General features: G+C 42.1%; 1 protein-coding gene across 14 annotated transcripts in view; it reads left to right on the forward strand.

Moving 5' to 3' along the window:
- Positions 1-19,063, forward strand: part of TANC2 (tetratricopeptide repeat, ankyrin repeat and coiled-coil containing 2) — a 196,449-nt gene that overhangs the window by 79,709 nt on the left and 97,677 nt on the right. For 6 of the 14 annotated variants that reach the window (XM_035136412.2, XM_035136410.2, XM_060282288.1 and 3 more), the window contains one exon: positions 516-698. The exons of 1 other annotated variant lie outside the window; for it this stretch is intronic. In XM_035136412.2, the coding sequence (XP_034992303.2) occupies positions 516-698 (183 nt within the window). Of the gene's footprint in view, positions 1-515; positions 699-4,709; positions 10,925-15,697; positions 15,985-19,063 lie in introns of those variants that run through there. 7 more of the 14 variants (XM_060282289.1, XM_060282290.1, XM_060282292.1 and 4 more) reach the window with 5 other exon arrangements.

Genomic DNA, 19,063 nt, shown 5'->3' on the forward strand with positions numbered 1-19,063 from the left:
AGGTGTATAATGAAGGTGCCAACCTCAACTCTCTCAAAAAAAACAGCAGCAGCAACACTCCTGGTAGGCTGTTGCCAGGAGCTCCTGCTGGGAGACGTGTGCCCTGTGGGCTGCAGGTTGCCCACCTGTGGGTCAGATGAAGCATCTTGATTGTTAGAAGAAAATGTCCTATTTCAGTTTATGATAATGGATAAAGGGTCACAGACACTATCTATGAACTGGAGTATCGTTTAGGGTTTTTGTTGGGTGTTGTTGTTGCTGCTATTAACATTAATATTTTGGATTCTTACTTTATATCTTCTTATGATTTATGTGGAGATTGCTCAGTTTGGTTGTGTACTTTTGGATGTTTTATTCATTATGATTATTTTTGTTAAGTTTATAATTATGAATTTTTTTCCATGTTGTAAACCGGTAATGGAAAGGTTGCATACAAATTTAAGAATGTATGTATGCCTTTTAAACAAAGAGGCAATACTTGGTTAATGATCTTTTATTTCTTATATTTCTCCTAGGTGGCAGCTCCACAGAGAACGACTGTGCTTTTGAACCAGAGTATGCTATCCCAACACTCCCAGTGCCTGAAGGTATGCAGCACATTCGGATTATGGAAGGCATGTCCCGCTCTCTCCCATCCTCCCCATTACTAACACATCAGTCTATCAGTGTTCGGCTCCAGCCCATGAAGAAATTAACTGGTAAGGAACTTACATGACTTGAGTGAGTTTGAAATGTTGAATAAAGGCTGTTTCCACCATCCCATCCAAAACTTCCACGCAGTTTCTTTCCACAAAGCTCCATTGATAATCCCCCTTGTCTGAAACTTGTACCAAGTTGAGCAAGTTTGGGCTGTATGCAATATTCATGTTAGAAGTCCTCTACAAACAAAACAAATCATATCATATCAAGTACCTTTCAATATTTATAAAAAGTGGGATAGAAATCGACCTTTTCTTTCTCTGTTCACAGAAGTTTCATATTCTAGTGTGATCAAAAAAGATAACGGGATGCCATTGAGCTTCCATTGAGTTTTCTGGGATAAGTAAATGGCCTATAATCTGGGACATACTTGAGGGTTCAGAAGTTGCTTCTCTCCCCAGGCCCTGGGACTTCCTGGTGCAGATATGGGGCTTAGCGCCTTACAAGCCAGCTGTGTCCCTGGTTACAAGTCCTTTTCTTTCTCTCATATAAGCAAGCAGCTGCCATTCCTTTCTGTGATGGAACATAAGGAACTGCAGTTGCAGACAACATTGCTGTGGGGTGCAAAACTGTATGCCCTGGCCCTCTGAAATGGGTATGGCACTTCTCTGCACTCCTGGCTTGTATGAACAAAACAAAACAAGAGCCAAGTTTCTGAGGTGGAAATTTCCCACCCTTTATATAATTTCAGACTTTGCTCAAAAATATAACTCTTTATCTTCTGCTCAGGGCCTGGACCTGAGGTTACATTTGTAGGGAACAGAGGCAAAGGCCAGGTTTGGGAAAGCAGACATGGTCTCATATTTTGCTTCGTCTAAAGCAGAGGTGTGGAACATGTGGCGCTCAAGATTTTACCGGACCCTTAGCTCTTTTCAGCCCCAAGGAGCACAGACAGTGGTCAGGGATGATGAGAGCTGTAGTCCAACAGCATCTAGCGGGCCGTAGTTCCCCACTTCTGGTCTAAGATAATGGCGTCAGTGATGCTGGGCAGGAAGTAAGGCCTAGAACTCTCAATTCCTTCCTCAACTTTACTAGTCATACCTGACAGTGCTTGAATTAGTTGTTAATTAGGGCTGTCATGCAATAAAAGAAAACTTAATTGATTCATTGTTTGAGCTTTACTTGATTAATCAATTTGCATAAATATGTATATTAATAATGCAGTACTTCTGAAAAAAGCTATCTTTTTTAAGATGATGCATTTATCTTACAGCAGACACCATGAGAGATGCTTCTGCTGGCACATCAGCTACAATATTTGTTAGTAGTTAGATTGATTTTTTTTTAAAAAAAAACCAAAGACACTAAAGTGCAAACAATCTAAAAATCATCACAATTCTCATGTACTTTATCTTAAATAATGACAAGTATTTCTTTCTTCACGTTTTCATGTGGTTTGGCCTTTTTTGCAACCGATCTGAACCATTATTTCAACAATGACGATTGATTAGTTTTTAAACCTCACTTATTTCTTTATTTCACATAATTTATATACCACTTGATAGTTTAAAAATAACAATCTCAAAGTGGTTTACAAAAATAACAAAGCAATAAAAATTACGTCCCAACCATCTCTACATGTGAATAAGAAGGAGCAGTTTATTGTTTCCTTTGTTCTTCCCACCTGCATCCAGAATGGAAAGATGCCACAGTAACCATTAAATCTTTGACACCAGTTTGGCTACCCAACCTTTCATTTTTCTACCCTATGCATTATGTTGGCTGAGTCAAATAAAAATGCTTTACTTAATTGCATTTCTGGAAGAATATATATGGTCTCCTAACTGCCAGAGCAGATTATCTATTAGTGTGTTCTTCACTTGATGGTGTGTGTGTTTTTAAAACAAAAAGTTATCCCAAGGTGGCAATCAGTATCCTAAAAACTTTATTAAAAAAAACCCACCACTATTTAAAATGTTAAAAACTAGAAGAGTAGCACATATCATTTCAGACCAATGATTCACACAAAACAGTTAAACGTTATCACACATTAAAGCATAAAGCAAGAATGATGTAATAGCGTTATTATTCCTGCTGTTCAGCCAGCGATTTCATAGTTATTTATAAATGTCAGTGATAAGGCAGTCACTTCCTTTTGGCTTACATGATGTGACGCAAATGAAAAAGGGGTTGGGAGGGTGGAGTAGGGGAAAGCAGAGGTGGCTCCAAAAGTTGCTGGTTTTTCAGCAGAGTCGATGGAGAGGTGCTGCAGTCCCATCTCTCTCTCTGTCTCTGTCTCTGTCTCCTATACCCTTATGGAATAGCTATTGTAGATAACAGTTGAGGGAGGAGCCTGATGGAGCTTGTTTTTCAGCAGAGGCTGCCATTCAAATAATAATTCAAAATCCAGCCCTTCATTTTTAAACAAAGGTGGATGGATTGTAGTAAAAAGGTCTTTAAAACAACGAGGGAGACAAATTGAAATGGAGTTCCACAGTGACAAGGCCATGACTGAAAAAGCCCTGTTTATTATACCTGCCAATATGTCCAATATGGTGGACATATGAACATGGTCACTTGGTGATCTTAATGCCTGGACATATTTTGGCTCAGGAAACTGTATAGGGTAGCTTTTCCCAGCCTAATGGCCTCCATATATTTTTGATAGCTCTCAGCACCCCTGATGAGGCTAGTTTAGGGCATTGAAAAGGTCAAGACCATTTAGTAGGCTCTGAACACCCAACGTTCACAAGCGTCCATCAGCTGCATTCTGTACCAGAAGCTGCTAAACTGTCTTTAAAGGCAATTCTATGTAACGTACATCACCATAGTTTAATCGGGACATAACCAGGATATGAGTAATTGAGATAAAGTACAGCATTTCCAAATAGGGCCTAGGACTGGTGTTCCACCTCAGATAGCATTGAGTCCAGGAGGACCTCCAATATGCAAAACGGAATGGTTCAGAGAGAGTAGAATCCAATCCAGAACCAGTTGCAGACCTCCATCTACGTAGGCTGACCTTTCCTCCACAGTATGGCTGTCTTTTTAGAGTGGAGTTTCAGCTTGTTAGCCCTCATCTATCCCAAAATTGGGATTCGGGTGGCGCTGTGGGTTAAACCACAGAGCCTAGGGCTTGCCGATCAGAAGGTCGGCGGTTTGAATCCCTGCGACGGGGTGAGCTCCCGTTGCTCGGTCCCTGCTCCCACCAACCTAGCACTTCGAAAGCACATCAAAGTGCAAGTAGATAAATAGGTACTGCTCCGGTGGGAAGGTAAACGGCGTTTCCGTGTGTTGCTCCGGTTCGCCAGAAGCAGCTTAGTCATGCTGGCCACATGACCCGGATGCTGTACGTCGGCTCCCTTGGCCAGTAAAGCGAGATGAGTGCCGCAACCCCAAAGTCGTCCGTGACCGGGCCTAACGGTCAGGGGTCCCTTTACCTTTACCTTATCCCAAAACTACCTCCAGATATCTGTTAGTAGGTGGAAATGAGAGGTAGAATTTAATGTTATCAGCATTATTCCAAAACTCCAGTTGACTTCCTCCCCCCCCCCAGTAGCTTCATGTAAAAAGCCTGGAGACAAGATGGTGCTCCGAGGCACCCTAAGGCAGTGTTTCTCAACCTTTTTTGGGCCACGGCACACTTGTTCTATAAAAAAATCCCGCGGCACACCAACTCTGTGCCGCCCTATATTTACGGTAGTTTAGTTTGGAGGGGGACCCACCTGGGTTGGGGGGTGGCGAGGGGCCCTCTCCTCCCTATCTTTCCCTTTTTCCCTCACCTGGGGGGGGGCTCCCTCCTTTTCCTCTTCTCCTGGGGCGGCTGGGGTGGCGACGGCTGCGGTGGCGAGGCAGGGAGGTCCCGAGCTTCGGAGCTCTTCCTGGCCGCAGGCGGGCTCGCTGGGGGGCTTTAGCGGCTCCCCGATTGATCCGCCGGGCGATTCCGACGCCCACGCGGCTGCTGCGGAGCCCAGGGGTCTGGCGATCCTCCGGCCGGGCGCTTTTGTTGTCGCTCTGGCGTACTGGCGGCGGCGGTTCCGGCGGTCTGGAGGCTAGGCTGGCGGCACAGGCATGCTAGTCGCTCTCAGGAGCTTTGCGCTGCCGTGCCGCGCGCCATCTTGCCTCGCCGGAAGTCCGTCAGCGCCCTTCTCCTCGCCGCAGGTGGCGGCACACCAGCCAGTGTCCCACGGCACACTACTGTGCCGCGGAACACCGGTTGAGAAACGCTGCCCTAAGGTACCATGAGGTAGAACAGAAGTCCTCTTGCGCCAGCATCTGGATTCATCTTGCAAGGAAGAAGCAGATCCACCACAGCATTCTGCTTCCCAGATTCACTCCAGCCAAATGAGCCAGAAATAGACCATGGTTGAGACACCCAGGGAGAACCAACAGGACTACACTCCTCCCATCATCCACCAGGTCATCCAATGCTGCTGTTAGGATATTACTTCAATCTTCTATTTTACTGAACTTTCTTAAAAGACACCAAATCTGTTCTTCCTCTGTAAAAGACCTGGGATGACAATTATGCCAGTTGAGGCTTTTGGAATGTTGGAGTGTGGAATTGACACAACAGGATATATTCGACAACATTCTTCTTAATTCAAATGTCTCACGTGTCCTACACTGCATGAGTATCTCTGCAGTTTCAGGAAGTTTACTTAGGCTGGCATAGCTGCCAAGTTATCCCTTTTTTAAAGGGATTTTCCCTTATGCTGAATAGGCTTCCTTGCGAGAAAAGGGAAAACTTGGCAGCTATGCAGGCTGGTAATTTTTTAATGATATTTTTGTACTTGTAGAAATAAATAATTATTTACAGAAAAAAGATACTACTAAGAAGAGAAGAGAAGAAATGGGAAAACATCCCCCCCCTAATCTGACTATAATTGAAATATAATTGAAATGTTGTACCTTTTTGTGCTTCTCTGGATTCAGTAATCCTATTTGGCACATTGTAGCTTTTACTTAATTAAAATAAATGCAATTAGTTTATTTTATTTAGTAAATTATAAAGTACTTAGATTCTTAAGCCTCATATTGGCACTTTCCATTGGAGGTTTTCCCATCACGGGTAAGACCCTGTCAGACTAGAATTGATGTAGAATTGCAAATCTTTTGGCTATCAAACAATAAACAAAGGTGTAAATTCATGCAGCCATTTCAATCCAATTTAGCTATTGTGATAGAAATGGTATGATTAATCCTATCATAAAATGTTGTTGTTGTTTTTGGAATTAATTTTTTAAATCCTGGTGTGCCCTGAAATTAATCAAAATATGAATTTATAATCCCTACATGTCCTACTTGTCAGATTTCTAACATAACCTTTCTGACACCACCTTTGTCTGAAAAATAGTTTTGTCACTTGTGGCAACAAATTGTCTATGATGACAAAGTATAGAAACTTTATTGGTTAATTCATAACCTAATTGGAGAGCTAATCTAGCGACTGTTAGATCACAGGGACCTGGGTCACATCTCTTTCACTTTGGGACCTGGAGCCAGTTACTAGCCTTGTCTTTCCTACCATAAGTGACTGTTTTGAGAATTACGTGGGATAGCTTATTACAAGCACCCATGAGTTCCTTAGAGGAAGATAAGGATCAAATTTGATAGTACGAATAAAATGTACAGTGGTACCTCGGGTTAAGTACTTAATTGGTTCTGGAAGTCTGTACTTAACTTGAAGTGTACTTAACCTGAAGCGAACTTTCCCTTTGAAAGTAATGGAAAGTAGATTAATCCGTTCCAGACGGGTCTGCAGAGTACTTAAATTGAAAGTACTCAACCTGAAGTGTACTTAGCCTGAAGCGAACTTTCCCATTGAAAGTAATGGAAAGTGGATTAATCTGTTCCAGATGGGTCCACGGCGTACTTAACTTGAAAGTTACTCAACCTGAAGCGTACTTAACCAGAGGTATGACTGTATTTGGTGACCGAATTAACTGTGTCCCTATGGAGCAGTTGTGAATCCAGGTTACTGTGTTTGACAGAAAAATCAGGCAGGCCTACATGGTGCTTAGGGACGCTGGTGGCGCTGTGGGTTAAACCACAGGGCCTAAGGCTTGCCGATCACAAGGTTGGCAGTTTGAATCCCCGCAAAGGGGTGAGCTCCTGTTGCTCGGTCCCAGCTCCTGCCAACCTAGCAGTTCGAAAGCACGTCAATATGCAAGTAGATAAATAGGTACCACTCCGGTGGGAAGGTAAACGGCGTTTCCGTGTGCAGCTCTGGTTCGCCAGAAGCGGCTTTGTCATGCTGGCCACATGATCTGGAAGCTGTACGCCGGCTCCCTCGGCCAGTAACGCGAGATGAGCGCCGCAACCCCAGAGTCGGTCACAACTGGACCTAATGGTCAGGGGTCACTTTACCTTTACCTTACATGGTGCTTAGATTTTTAATGTTTCCATTTCTGTATTTTGTAACATATTCATAGACAAATTAATGGAGGGCATGCCAATCAACAGCTACAAGTCACGATGGCTATATTAGCGTCAATATTGTAGCCAACTCCTGAATGCCTGTTACTGTGGATCATGAATGGGAAAGTGCTACTAAACCCGTGCCTTGCTTCTGGGCTTCCTATGTGCATCTTGGTGGCCTCTGTGAAAAGAGAACTTTGTTCTCATCCAGGAGGGTTCTTATTTTTAGGTATTCATAATATTCATGCACTGCTTTTCAGCCAAGTTTGGCATCTAAGCTGGCTTCCAAGACCCACACAAAGATTCGATATAAGTAGGATTATGTTCATGTGTGGGGAGGGCATTCTGGAACCCTGGTAATTTGTGATCCTGTTGGATTCTACACTCTTATTTCAAAAATTAGGGGGCAGAAGAAGCTGCAGACGGACTCAGAGCTTGTAAAGGTGCCAACACAGAGAACTAGCCCATCTGAGAAAACTTAATAGGCCAAAGGGTTAGCAGGCTGCCTTTGCAGGTTGAGCCAGGATGTCATAACGGAGGACAGGTTGGGTACTTTCTGTTCTTCACAGGCAAGATAAACCCATAATGCTATCTTGAATAAAAGGACCGCAGGGTGTCTTAGCTATCCCTGCCGAACTTGGAATGCAGCCAATTCCTTTGCCAAGCAACTCAGAGCCTTCAGAGAATTGTTGGGGGTGGAAACGGAGAGAGGCATAAAACACAAAAATAGTCTGCTGTGGGTGGAGTAATGCTCGATGAACATGTAAGGTGTGTGGTTTTATGAAGAAGCTGTGAAAGAGACTGCATCATAGCCCAAAGGCACAGGAATACACCTGTAATTCTTAGCTACTTATCTCCACTTGCATGGTACAATAAACTCTTATGCCTTTTCTTCAAGATGTGTTTGTAAGGCGAACGTACCATAGACAAATGGTTTGGAAAAATGCAGAATGGTTTGAGAGTCTGATGAGAAAGAGCAATATTGGGGAAAACAACATTGCTATTGTCACAATTATTTTACAAGCAAGTATAGTGATACCTTGGACTCATAATGAAGGAAAATAGAGTAATGTGTATTTTGTAGATCAAATGTGAGAGTAATATTTGGGAAAGTAAAAAAACATCAAACATCATTTCCAAACACATAATATAGCCCGTTTCTTTCCATTGACTGGTTTGAGCTTCTTGCCTAGGTTGAGGTTTTGTGGCTCTTGAATGTTGGAGACCTAAAGAAGGTTGCAGGGATATAAGATACCAACCACTCTAAAACAAACATGGGAGCAAGGAGCTGTCCTGCCTTCAAAACAGAAATGTGTATTTTATTAATTCCATTTGGGAGTTTTAATCTGCTGCTTCTCTAATAGCAGGCATAGAGAAACCATATATTGTTGGACTACAGCTCCCATCATTCCTGGAGTGTGTTTGTGTGTCTTTATACACACCCACACCCACCAAGAATGATATGTTAAAATACTGTATTGATGCTATACCTGCTGTACTTGCTATCCTGGCTGTCACATTCTGTGCTACTTGAAGTTTCTGAATTGTCTTCCAAGGCAGCTCCTCATTAAGCTCCTACCTTGTGTAAAGGTGTATTTATTTATAAAGCAACAAGTTCTGATTGGTATGGTAACCAGTTAAGGTGTGTACTTGCTTTGGAAATATATGAATTTTAAATTGGGAAACTTGAGTCAAATTATTTTCAGTTTGTCTTCCCCCTCACATCTGGTGGTTGTGACCTAATGTTCGGAGTAAGCGTTGCTACTCTCCTTCCCTGGCTCCTGCAGAAGAGCCCCAAGGGTGGCCATAGCCTCTGTCACCTCCAGATATCCCAAGCAGCTGCTGTGGAGTCATGGGCTATGCAGAGAGCCCACAGAACTACAGGGGAGTTTGTGAGGAGGAGACAGAGTAGAGCAGCAGTGGCATGCTCAAAAGGGAGTTGCAACGAGCTGGTAGGGAGGTGAGGAGATGGCAGGCAGAGGACAAGCAGGTTCCTGTGAGTAGTGGAGGAGAGCTGGCATGGCAGGAGCCAGATCAAAATCTAGAGTGAGGAGGAAGGCAAAGGAGGAGAGTGGAATGCACAGGAGAATGGGCAGCTGGAAGAAAGAGACATGGAGGAAGAGGGCAGGACAGGTGGCATTGAGCCAGAGATGCCAGAGGAGGAGGAGAGAGATCAGGCAAGTGGAGGGGAAGAGAAAGAAAGAGGCAATTGCTTCTGTGGCCAAAGATTATTGGTGGGGTAGGGAGCAGCCTCTTGCAGGAGAGAAAATGAGTCCCAGGACCAACCTGTGAAAGGGCCAACTGTGAGAAAGCAAGGGATAGTATGGGGCAAAGCAGTGTGGTGATGGTAATATCTTTTGGAGGTGGTCCTCAGCCCTGTTGAGAGGATTGAGGAGAAGCACATCAAAACTTTTCAGGAAAGGTGCTGCAGGCAGAAGCAAGGCTTCTTCCCCCCCCCCAATTATGCAATAGACGTCAGTGGGGGGATGTCCCTCCTTTCCCAAGCTTCTTCTTCTTGCCAATCACATTTGGATTAGTATATTTTTATGTTAACAGGAAACTATCAAACTCTCATACTAGTGTCGTATGTGTTTTTTTTTTACTGGCATGAGGTTGAGGAGTGGCTGTTTGTGATGCCACTGTTGCCCAAACACACAACAGTGATTTAAATTAATAATTTAAACCAACCATTTAGATCGTTTGGGTTTAAAGCGACTCATCCTGATCAATTACTAGGATCATTATGTCGTGCTGGTTTCTGATCCCAGCTGTTGCCTTTCGTGTGCGTAAGATCCACTTTGTGCTTGCCATCATTGTAGCAGAGTAGGAACCCAGCAATGGTTCATGAAGAGGCTTGCAGCTGACACCTGGGGTGGGGTATCCCGGGATTGGAGCTGATGCAGAGTCGCTGAGTCTCCAGCCAGCCCTCTGACATGCTGAGCTGCTATTAGTCCTGTTTTCTGTTCCAAACATATGATTGATAGAATCCTAATTCTCAGCCAAACATTTTTCTCCCTTTTCCTTGCCTTAACCACTGCAAGAGGAGCCTTTGTGTTATTTCAGTGTTACTGCTGCTACTGCAGTATTCCCAGTGCAAACAGTTTTTCTTTTTTGAGGTGGTTATGCATGTGACAATTTGTTGTGACTGAAAATGAAGGCTACACAGACATGCAATAGAGAGAAGGTAAGTGTTAAAGGGTTTATTGCTTTTTAATATAAACCATTCCCGGAATCCATGTCACAGTACCTTACATGGTAGTGCTTTTTTTCCCTATAAGTTGCCATGACAACAGCAGCACTGCACCATTCATCAGCTCTGGACTGGGTTGCATTGCTAGCCTTTCGTGTTACTCCTGAATGTTAAGGAGCATATCAGTGAATCATTCACTTGGTATACTGCGCCATTACCTTCATGTCCCTTCTGTAATTTACTCCGACAAGGGGTAGGACAAATTAAAGTGCGCCATAGAGAGATTCTGTATGGAAATACTTAATTTAACCCCCAGGGAGCTGCAGAGTCTACTACTTGTGTGGTAGTCTAGAGAAGAAGGGTTATTTTGTGCTAAAGGACTTAATAGCAAGAGAAGCTTAGCATTTATGTCAGCTCTCCTGAAATTGACCTTGAATTGGCTTTCCTTGCTCACCCAGAAAATGCAAGCACTGTAGGGAGATTGGCTTTTGGGATCAAACCTCACAAGACACGGTAACATCACACTGATGCTGTCAGCAGTGATATGGATCTAGCAGCAAACAAACCAAGAGGGTGGATTGCTGGCAACATTGCCTGTGAAAGAGACGGATTTTTTTGTCTTACTGGCAGAAAGATTGCATTCTATCGACTATTGGGGAGGAAGAACTGAACCCTGTAAGTATATGGGGTGGAAAATTTGCATCCTGCATGTACTCTAGCTGAATATTTTTAATAATCTTTTCAGGCCTGCTTCAAACATTAAAAAAAAATCATTGCAGCAAAAGGGTTTTTGTCTCTTGAAAACTCTTGTCACAGAAACCATCAATAGGCTGCTGTTGTGAATCAGAGGTGTTGTGCTGAGAATTCTGATTGCTTACTTACAGCTCTTATATAATGTATTTAGTATTGCCTTTTAAAATAAGATGTCCACTTTTACATTGAACTAGTGAAAATTTATGTTGTAGTAGTATTATTTTGTTTACCTTAATAGAGTATTACTCGTTGCATTGTTTTCTTGCTTTAAGCTGTTGAAGATCCTATTACTTGGAACATGCTATCTAATAGATTGCTACTGCATTCAAAGATGTTTTTCAGTTCATGTTTTAATATATGGCTGGATTATGAAACCTGCGGCTCCCAAGAGATTTTCACCACCCACAAAGGAAAAAATAGACTTGGCACTTGCAGAAGTTGTTTTGTACTAATAAGCTACTCCAATCTCAAGAAATGCAGCCAAGGTTATGTGTTCTAGATTTTATTGTTAGAAACAGTAAATGATTTTATTTAGCATAACTGTTTACAAATTTTGAGTGTGCAGTGCAAAACATGAGTAGCAATTTTTGCATTTTCAAACAAATGTATTTAGGGTTTTTTTAAAAATTTTTTTGTTGAATTGGAATCTTCCTTGTTTGTGAACTAGACAGATAAAAGTATGTATTGAATTTTTCAGAAAAACTTATGAAAATACATAATGTTCTCCTTCTGAGCCTATTCTGGTATATTTGCTTAGAATAATATTTAAATGTGTAAATTAGCTTGAGAGATAGGTCAGGTCAAGTGAATATAAATATAACTTGTTTAAAGATGGGGGAACCTTGGACTTTAGCCATAAAACTTAACAACTATAGGACTAAGCAAAAGCTGTTTGACTTGCTGCTCATTCAAGCTTGTTAGGTTTGCAGCTTTAAGCCAACTGACATAGAGAGAAAGTCTCTTGAAATCAGTATGGCATTTTCTTATACATTGCTGGAGTGAATTAATTTTATTTCTTGTCTTCACATTAAATCATTTTTCTTCTTTGGGATGTTATGTAAACGTTTTGTCCTTCAAAATTAAGATGGTACCTCTGTGAATTACTGATGATAGAAGTGCAACTTGAGTTGAAGGAATTTGGAATATAACCTCAGTTCAAAATGCCTCACTCCAGTGCAAGGTTAATCGAAATCTTGTCAAATTTGGGCCTAGGCTCATACTGGAGTTCACTCATAATCATCACCACTCCTGCTAACCAGAAGTAGACATACCTGGCTATGGGGTGGGGGCAGCAGCAGCAGCAGCAAAACTTCTCTCCCTCTCCTCCTGGCATAGTATGAAAGTGGAAGGCTTAGGAAACTTTTATACAGTATATGATATACTGCTTCCTTCCCTACCCTTTGGCTCTTTGGCAAGCAGCTCATCCAGATGTCTGCTTTACCTCCAGACCTGGACAGGTAATCTCCATCACCAATTGATGTATACATTGATGTAAATGAGCACCACAATGGCACTACAATGGTAAATGAGGTAGCCACAAAATTGCTGGAACAGTGAGGAAATTTTACTGCACAACTGCCATGTCTATCCAGATGGCCAGTTATTTGGCATACACACCAACCTTCTCTAAGGAAAAACTCGTCTTGTTCCTGAACCACCAGCCTCAAGGGAAGGAAGCATTCCAGAGTTGTGTGTCTCCATGGACACTTGTGGCTACTTTCCTAGTTCCAGATACTGGCAGTTTGGTCTCATATGAAGGACCTTCCATTTGATGACAGAGATTGTTTTGTGACAAGTCTGATGGAGTAAGTCCAGAAATAAAAGTCAACAGCACTGTCAGTGTGTCTCTCACAAAATTCCAATAATTATCCTAAATCCCACTTATAGTTTCATGGTCTCTGCCCAGTGCCAGAGTCCAAAGTCACTTAACAAACCCTCCCTCATTGCATTGGACTAACAACTTTGGGTCTTGGAGGTGTAGCTGTGCTGGTCTGTTTAGTAACCCTCCTCCTCTTCTTGTAGCATCTGAAAGTCTACCACATTTATTATGGCATAAGCTTTGTGGACTGGAGTTCACTTTTATCAGATGCATGTAGCAGTGTCCTCAGTTGGCCATGTGTATACATGGTTGTAGAGGGGGGTGGAAATGTAAATGTTGAAATTACATGACAATGAAATCTAGAAAAGCAGGTTCCCAGCTAAACAGGATGCAAAATAAGCACAGTGATCATCTGTTGCATATCATGCTAATACTGGGCTGAAGTATTTGCCCCAGACTTTTTTCAACATTTTTTTTTTGGGGGGGGGTGAAATCTCAGAACTTTCAGGTTGAGGTTTGGGCAAATAAAGTAGGTTCCTACCTGAGGATTCTTCTTCTCTCCTCCCCCCCCCTTCCGTCTTTCTCAATAGAGAAAAAATCCTTATGGCTGCTTCTGATAAATGCTAGACTGCCCTGTAGCATTCCCTTCTAATATGGGACAAAATACCCCTATGGGAATGATGCTATATCACTCTTTTGGGGGAAAGGTAGCTGCCACCAATGGGTCCTGGTGTAGACAGAAATATGCAATAGGTTTCTGGATGAGGCATATAACCTGTTTTTCAGACTTGGGCATGCTGCTGATCATTGATTTTGTAAGAAAGGAATACAAAAGTAAAATGCCTAGCACAAACATGTCAAAATTAAAGTTCACTCTGTTGTATGTGACAAATCAGCCATGACTTTCAGTCAAGGCTTGATAAGCCCAATTTTTGGCTCCTTGCTGGCCACAAACTAGAGTTTCATTAAACCCTTGGTATATGGCCTGAGTATATGGCTTGTTTGCCACATTCTACCCAGGGTACCACAAATTTGCTAGACAATTTTAAGAGGGTTGTGTATTTTTACAGTATATATTGAGGACTTTGAATGTATCATGTGAGGACTCAGCTTTATTTATATATTATTACATTTATATCCCACTTTTCCTCCAAGGGGTACATGGTAGTGGATATAGTCCACCACCACTCAGTTTCTTGTGATGTAGAGGAGGCTAAGACACTGGCTCAAGGTCAAGTCACCCACTGAGCTTCATGGTTGAGTGAGGATTTGAATCCTTATCTCCCAGGCCCTGGTTGAATACTTTAACCGCTACACTCCCACTTCACAGGCCCCATTTAGCCGAATTTCTTTAGGAAGAGTTTCTGCTTGGTTCTTTATATGTATGCTCTGATCCATATTATCTCTACCTCTTGTGAACAAATATGATTTCCCCCCCTACAGTAGAAGTGATTTTTATTTACAACACTGACAAGAAAGCATTCTAGCAAGTTCTGCAACGCAGTGGGAATCCCTGTATCTTTCAGTAGAGTCATAGTTGGTTATGTAAGGCAGGAAGCAATTTGCTCTTGTGTACAAGATTAAAGCACACACACACACACACCTTGCTTTCTGTATTGGAGAAACAAAAAAGAAAACAATATTTTCAAGGGATCTGATTTAACAGGCTTGGCAGGCTTTGTCAACGGTGCATATTTTATTTGTTTTATGTAAATACACTTCCCCAACTTGTTCTTCTGATTGCTTTGAAGTATTAATTTCCGTAAGAAAAAAGGTCAAGGCAGGCCACTTACATGGGGGAGCAGAATATATCTATGTGGTGTGCCATAACCCATGTGCTGGATTATTACTTTCCTCAGTAAGTGCAGCTACAGCAGCAGCATCGTGCCTTGACCATGGAGGGGACAAGAGGGAGAGAAAAATATCATCAGACCTAGATGTATGGAACCTACTAATGGCAGCAGTTAGGTGAGATGGTAGGACAGGCTGCAGGTCAGAGGATCAGGGCTGCAGGACCTCCAAAAGCTCTGAGTTTGACAACTTTGTCTAATGAATGTCAGAGTTAGACAGAACTTCGTTGGTATAAGATCTGGATTCCAAGGCTCTGCTTTCTTGGGTGAGTGAAGAATTCATCCTTACTCTTTGTACCCCTGTGGTACTAGTGAAACCTTGGTGGATATTCCGGCATCTCTGTTAAGTGGAGATGAGTGATAGGTAGGACAGTCATTCTGGTTGTCTCTCCAGGTAGACAGTGATAGTGGATCCAAGTTTTGTGCCGATATGCATTTTACTGATTTTGCACTGTTCCGTTTTATAATGGGCACTCTGTACTGGTTCAGGGTGGCTGTGAAGCTATTCTGCGGTGGCCTTGTAGTGGTCAGTACTGAAGCCTTTTGTAGGCCCAGACAAAATGCTTTCCTCTCCCCTGCAGGATGCAAGAGAGGGAAGTGAAAAAAGGCTCCAGTAATTGCCATTTTTGTTGTAATTGAGTTTTATAATGGAAAACCAAGACAAGCTTTTAAAAGCAGGAAAACATGATATTGTTAAACAATGATTTTGACTACAGTATTTTGCATTGGGCTGTGCTTATAAATATTAAGTATCCAATGATCCATTTCCGATTTTTGTTAGAAGGGTTGAATATATGAGTTTGCCCGTGCATGCATGTTCCACAAATTGAATTTACTGGGTTTGTAACCTAAGAATCACCAGCCTATAAACCAAGAGAGAAGAGTTCTTTAAATAGAATTGATCAGCTAGCTAGAGGGTCTTGTGGTCAGGTACTCTCCCTTTCCCCCCCCCTCTCTCTCTCTCTGTGTGTGTGTGTGTGTGTGTGTGTGTGTGTGTGTGTGTGTATATATATATATATATATATATATATATATATATATATGGAGGTTGAATCTCATAACTTTAAGAGTTAATTTCAACATTTACTTGGTTTCTTTGAATAAATATAGCATGCAGTGGCAGGTTTATTTTTGGCTTGAGTCTTTTAATGGAGTAACTTGCGAAAGCTGTCCATACGCCTGACTTCTGTCTTGTGATATTCCACATTAGCTGCATATTTTTAGAATCATTTTAGGCTGTAATTCCTGTAGGAGTGAAAGTGTCTCCTCCTTTTGTTCCTTCAGAAACAAGAATACTTTTAATAGCAGGCATGGTGAGTTATGGAACGATTGTGTTTTGTTTAATGCAGTTCCTTTGCAGTAGTCTCTCAGAGTCAAAAAGAATTCTAAGAATATATAGTATAATTTAGCTATGGTCAGTATCTTAAGCTTTGATACAGTTGTATTATAGACCTTGACATATAGATGTTATAGAACAGGATGTATAGTTTTGTGATACAAATGAGTCAGTGTTTGAGAAGTCCTGACAGATTCAAAGATTTCTGAGGTTTTAAAAAACATAATGAGCTTGGATGTCATTTGGATTTTATTTTGTGTTTTTCCCATCAGGCTCTCAGATAATGCCACTTCAATCCCCGAGGGTTACCAAATATATAAAATGAAAGCTGGGATTCTACTAAATAATTCATTTGTTACATAAATGTGCTTTGTACATATGTAAATGTGCCTCCAGATATGTTAACCAACCCTCATCTCACCAAAAATTGAGAAAAACAGAGGCAGTAAATCCCCTAAGTCAAACAAATTCAGTGTTCTGTCTCTTTCCTTGGAAGGTAGAATTGTTTCATACACAGTTTTGTCATGTTGGCATTCAGAACGCAAGTGATATTTTTCAGCATTTAACAGTGTTGTGTAAGTTGGTCCTTAGGGTGGATTGTTAGAAAACTGAGCACACTACAATAGACATGGGTCATCATGCTGTCTTGGAGAAGGTTTTTTCCGGCAGAGCATAGTCCTGTTCTTCTATAGCTCAGACCATGATATGGCTCAATACTTACACCCTAAGTAAGGCCTGTCCGTGCCTCTATCTCTCCTTCCAGAAAATTCAAGACTTGTTTTCTGTCCAGGATATCCCTTCCAAATAAACCACCAGGACTTGTGGAGGGGCAAATTCTAAGCACTGAAGGTGGAAAGGTTGTATCTGAGGCAGTGGAGTTGCATGTCCTCCTGAACATCAAGATGTTGATCTAATTTGTTGTTGTTGTTTAGTCGTTTAGTCGTGTCCGACTCTTCGTGACACCATGGACCATAGCACGTCAGGCACTTCTGTCTTCCACTGCCTCCCGCAGTTTGGGCACTCTGCATGCGCAAAATGGCGCTTCAGGTTACGACCATTTCGGGTTACGAACTGCGTCCTGGAATGGATCATGTTCGTAACCCGAGGTACTACTGTACTGCTGTCATGGAGATCCTAGCTTTCAATGTTTGTACTTCAGTTTGTAGGGCTACTTGCTGTACCTGCAGTGTCTGGAGTGTCTGCACCATGCCTGGAGCTGCCAAGTCACCAGAAGAGTTATTTGTCTTATTTATGTTCAGGACCAGTTTGCTTCACCCTGGCAAACTGTCAGAGCTAAACCGTATGTAAGTGTCAAATGGGAATCAGTAGCAGGGAACCAGAGTCTGTTACTTTGGGAGAGTCCCCTAAATAGGTTCCGTTAAGTCACTGTGAATTTTTGTCTCCATGAATTTGTCAAAAATCTGTTTGAAAAGCCATCTAGGTAGGATCCTTAACCACAGTCTTTGTAAACCCCCAGTATACCATACTCAAGGGTATAGAGCTTCTGCATATAGAGGTTCCTTTGAGATACACTAGCTAGTAATCACCAAGAGAACAAATCAGTAGTCCTGGGCAGATTGTCAGAGGTACACATTTTCTGAAATAGAGATTCCATTAAGTCACCTAAACCATCACTCACTAGAAGCTTGTCAAAGACTGTTCATTCCCATTTTACAGTATCTTGGAGGCTGGGACAAAGAACCAGTTATTAGCTGAAAGCCATCATCTGTATTCACTTCAGAGCCAACTTTAAATGTACTACAAAAACCTACTAAGATTACTGTATTATGCACCTGATGAAGTGTTTTTTTGGCCCACAAAAAAAAAAAAACTCAAAAGCCCGTGCTGAAATTTTTCTGTTAAATGTACTGCAAGACTCTATGCTGTGTTTGTTACAACAGGCTTAACAAGAGTTACGCAACATTACATACCCCTGAAATGTATATTGTATGTACGATTAGCAAAAGTTTTTGTTGTCTGAGAGGTTTTGTGGATTTATTTTGCAAGACTGTCACATATGAGTGAACAGTTCTTGGGTATTTATTAATGGGTGTTTATTTCTTCTTTATGCCATAATTTGAAAGTGCAGCTTTTAGCTGAAACTGAAATATTAAGAGAATTGATTTCTTCAGGGCAGAATACATAAGATGGATGGATGTAAGCCGCCCAGAGTGGCTTGGGAAACCCAGCCAGAACGATGGGCCATAAATAATAAAATTACTACTACTGTTGTTGTTTAGTCGTTTAGTCGTGTCCGACTCTTCGTGACCCCATGGACCATAGCACGCCAGGCACTCCTGTCTTGCACTGCCTCCCACAGTTTGGTCAAACTCATGTTCGTAGCTTCGAGAACACTGTCCAACCATCTTGTCCTCTGTCGTCCCCTTCTCCTAGTGCCCTCAATCTTTCCCAACATCAGGGTCTTTTCCAAGGATTATTCTCTTCTCATGAGGTGGCCAAAGTATTGGAGCCTCAGCTTCACGATCTGTCCTTCCAGGGAGCACTCAGGGCTGATTTCCTTAAGAATGGATAGGTTTGATCTTGCAGTCCATGGGACTCTCAAGAGTCTCCTCCAGCACCATAATTCAAAAGCATCAATTCTTCTGCGATCAGCCTTCTTTATGGTCCAGCTCTCACTTCCATACATCACTACTGGGAAAACCATAGCTTTAACTATACGGACCTTTGTCGGCAAGGTGATGTCTCTGCTTTTTAAGATGCTGTCTAGGTTTGTCATTGCTTTTCTCCCAAGAAGCAGGCGTCTTTTAATTTCGCGACTGCTGTCACCATCTGCAGTGATCAAGGAGCCCAAGAAAGTAAAATCTCTCACTGCCTCCATTTCTTCCCCTTCTATTTGCCAGGAGGTGATGGGACCAGTGGCCATGATCTTGGTTTTTTTGATGTTGAGCTTCAGACCATATTTTGCGCTCTCCTCTTTCACCCTCATTAAAAGGTTCTTTAATTCCTCCTCGCTTTCTGCCATCAAGGTTGTGTCATCTGCATATCTGAGGTTGTTGATATTTCTTCCGGCAATCTTAATTCCGGTTTGGGATTCA

This window comes from Zootoca vivipara, chromosome 13 (assembly GCF_963506605.1).
Source record: "Zootoca vivipara chromosome 13, rZooViv1.1, whole genome shotgun sequence".
Lineage (NCBI taxonomy): Eukaryota > Metazoa > Chordata > Lepidosauria > Squamata > Lacertidae > Zootoca > Zootoca vivipara.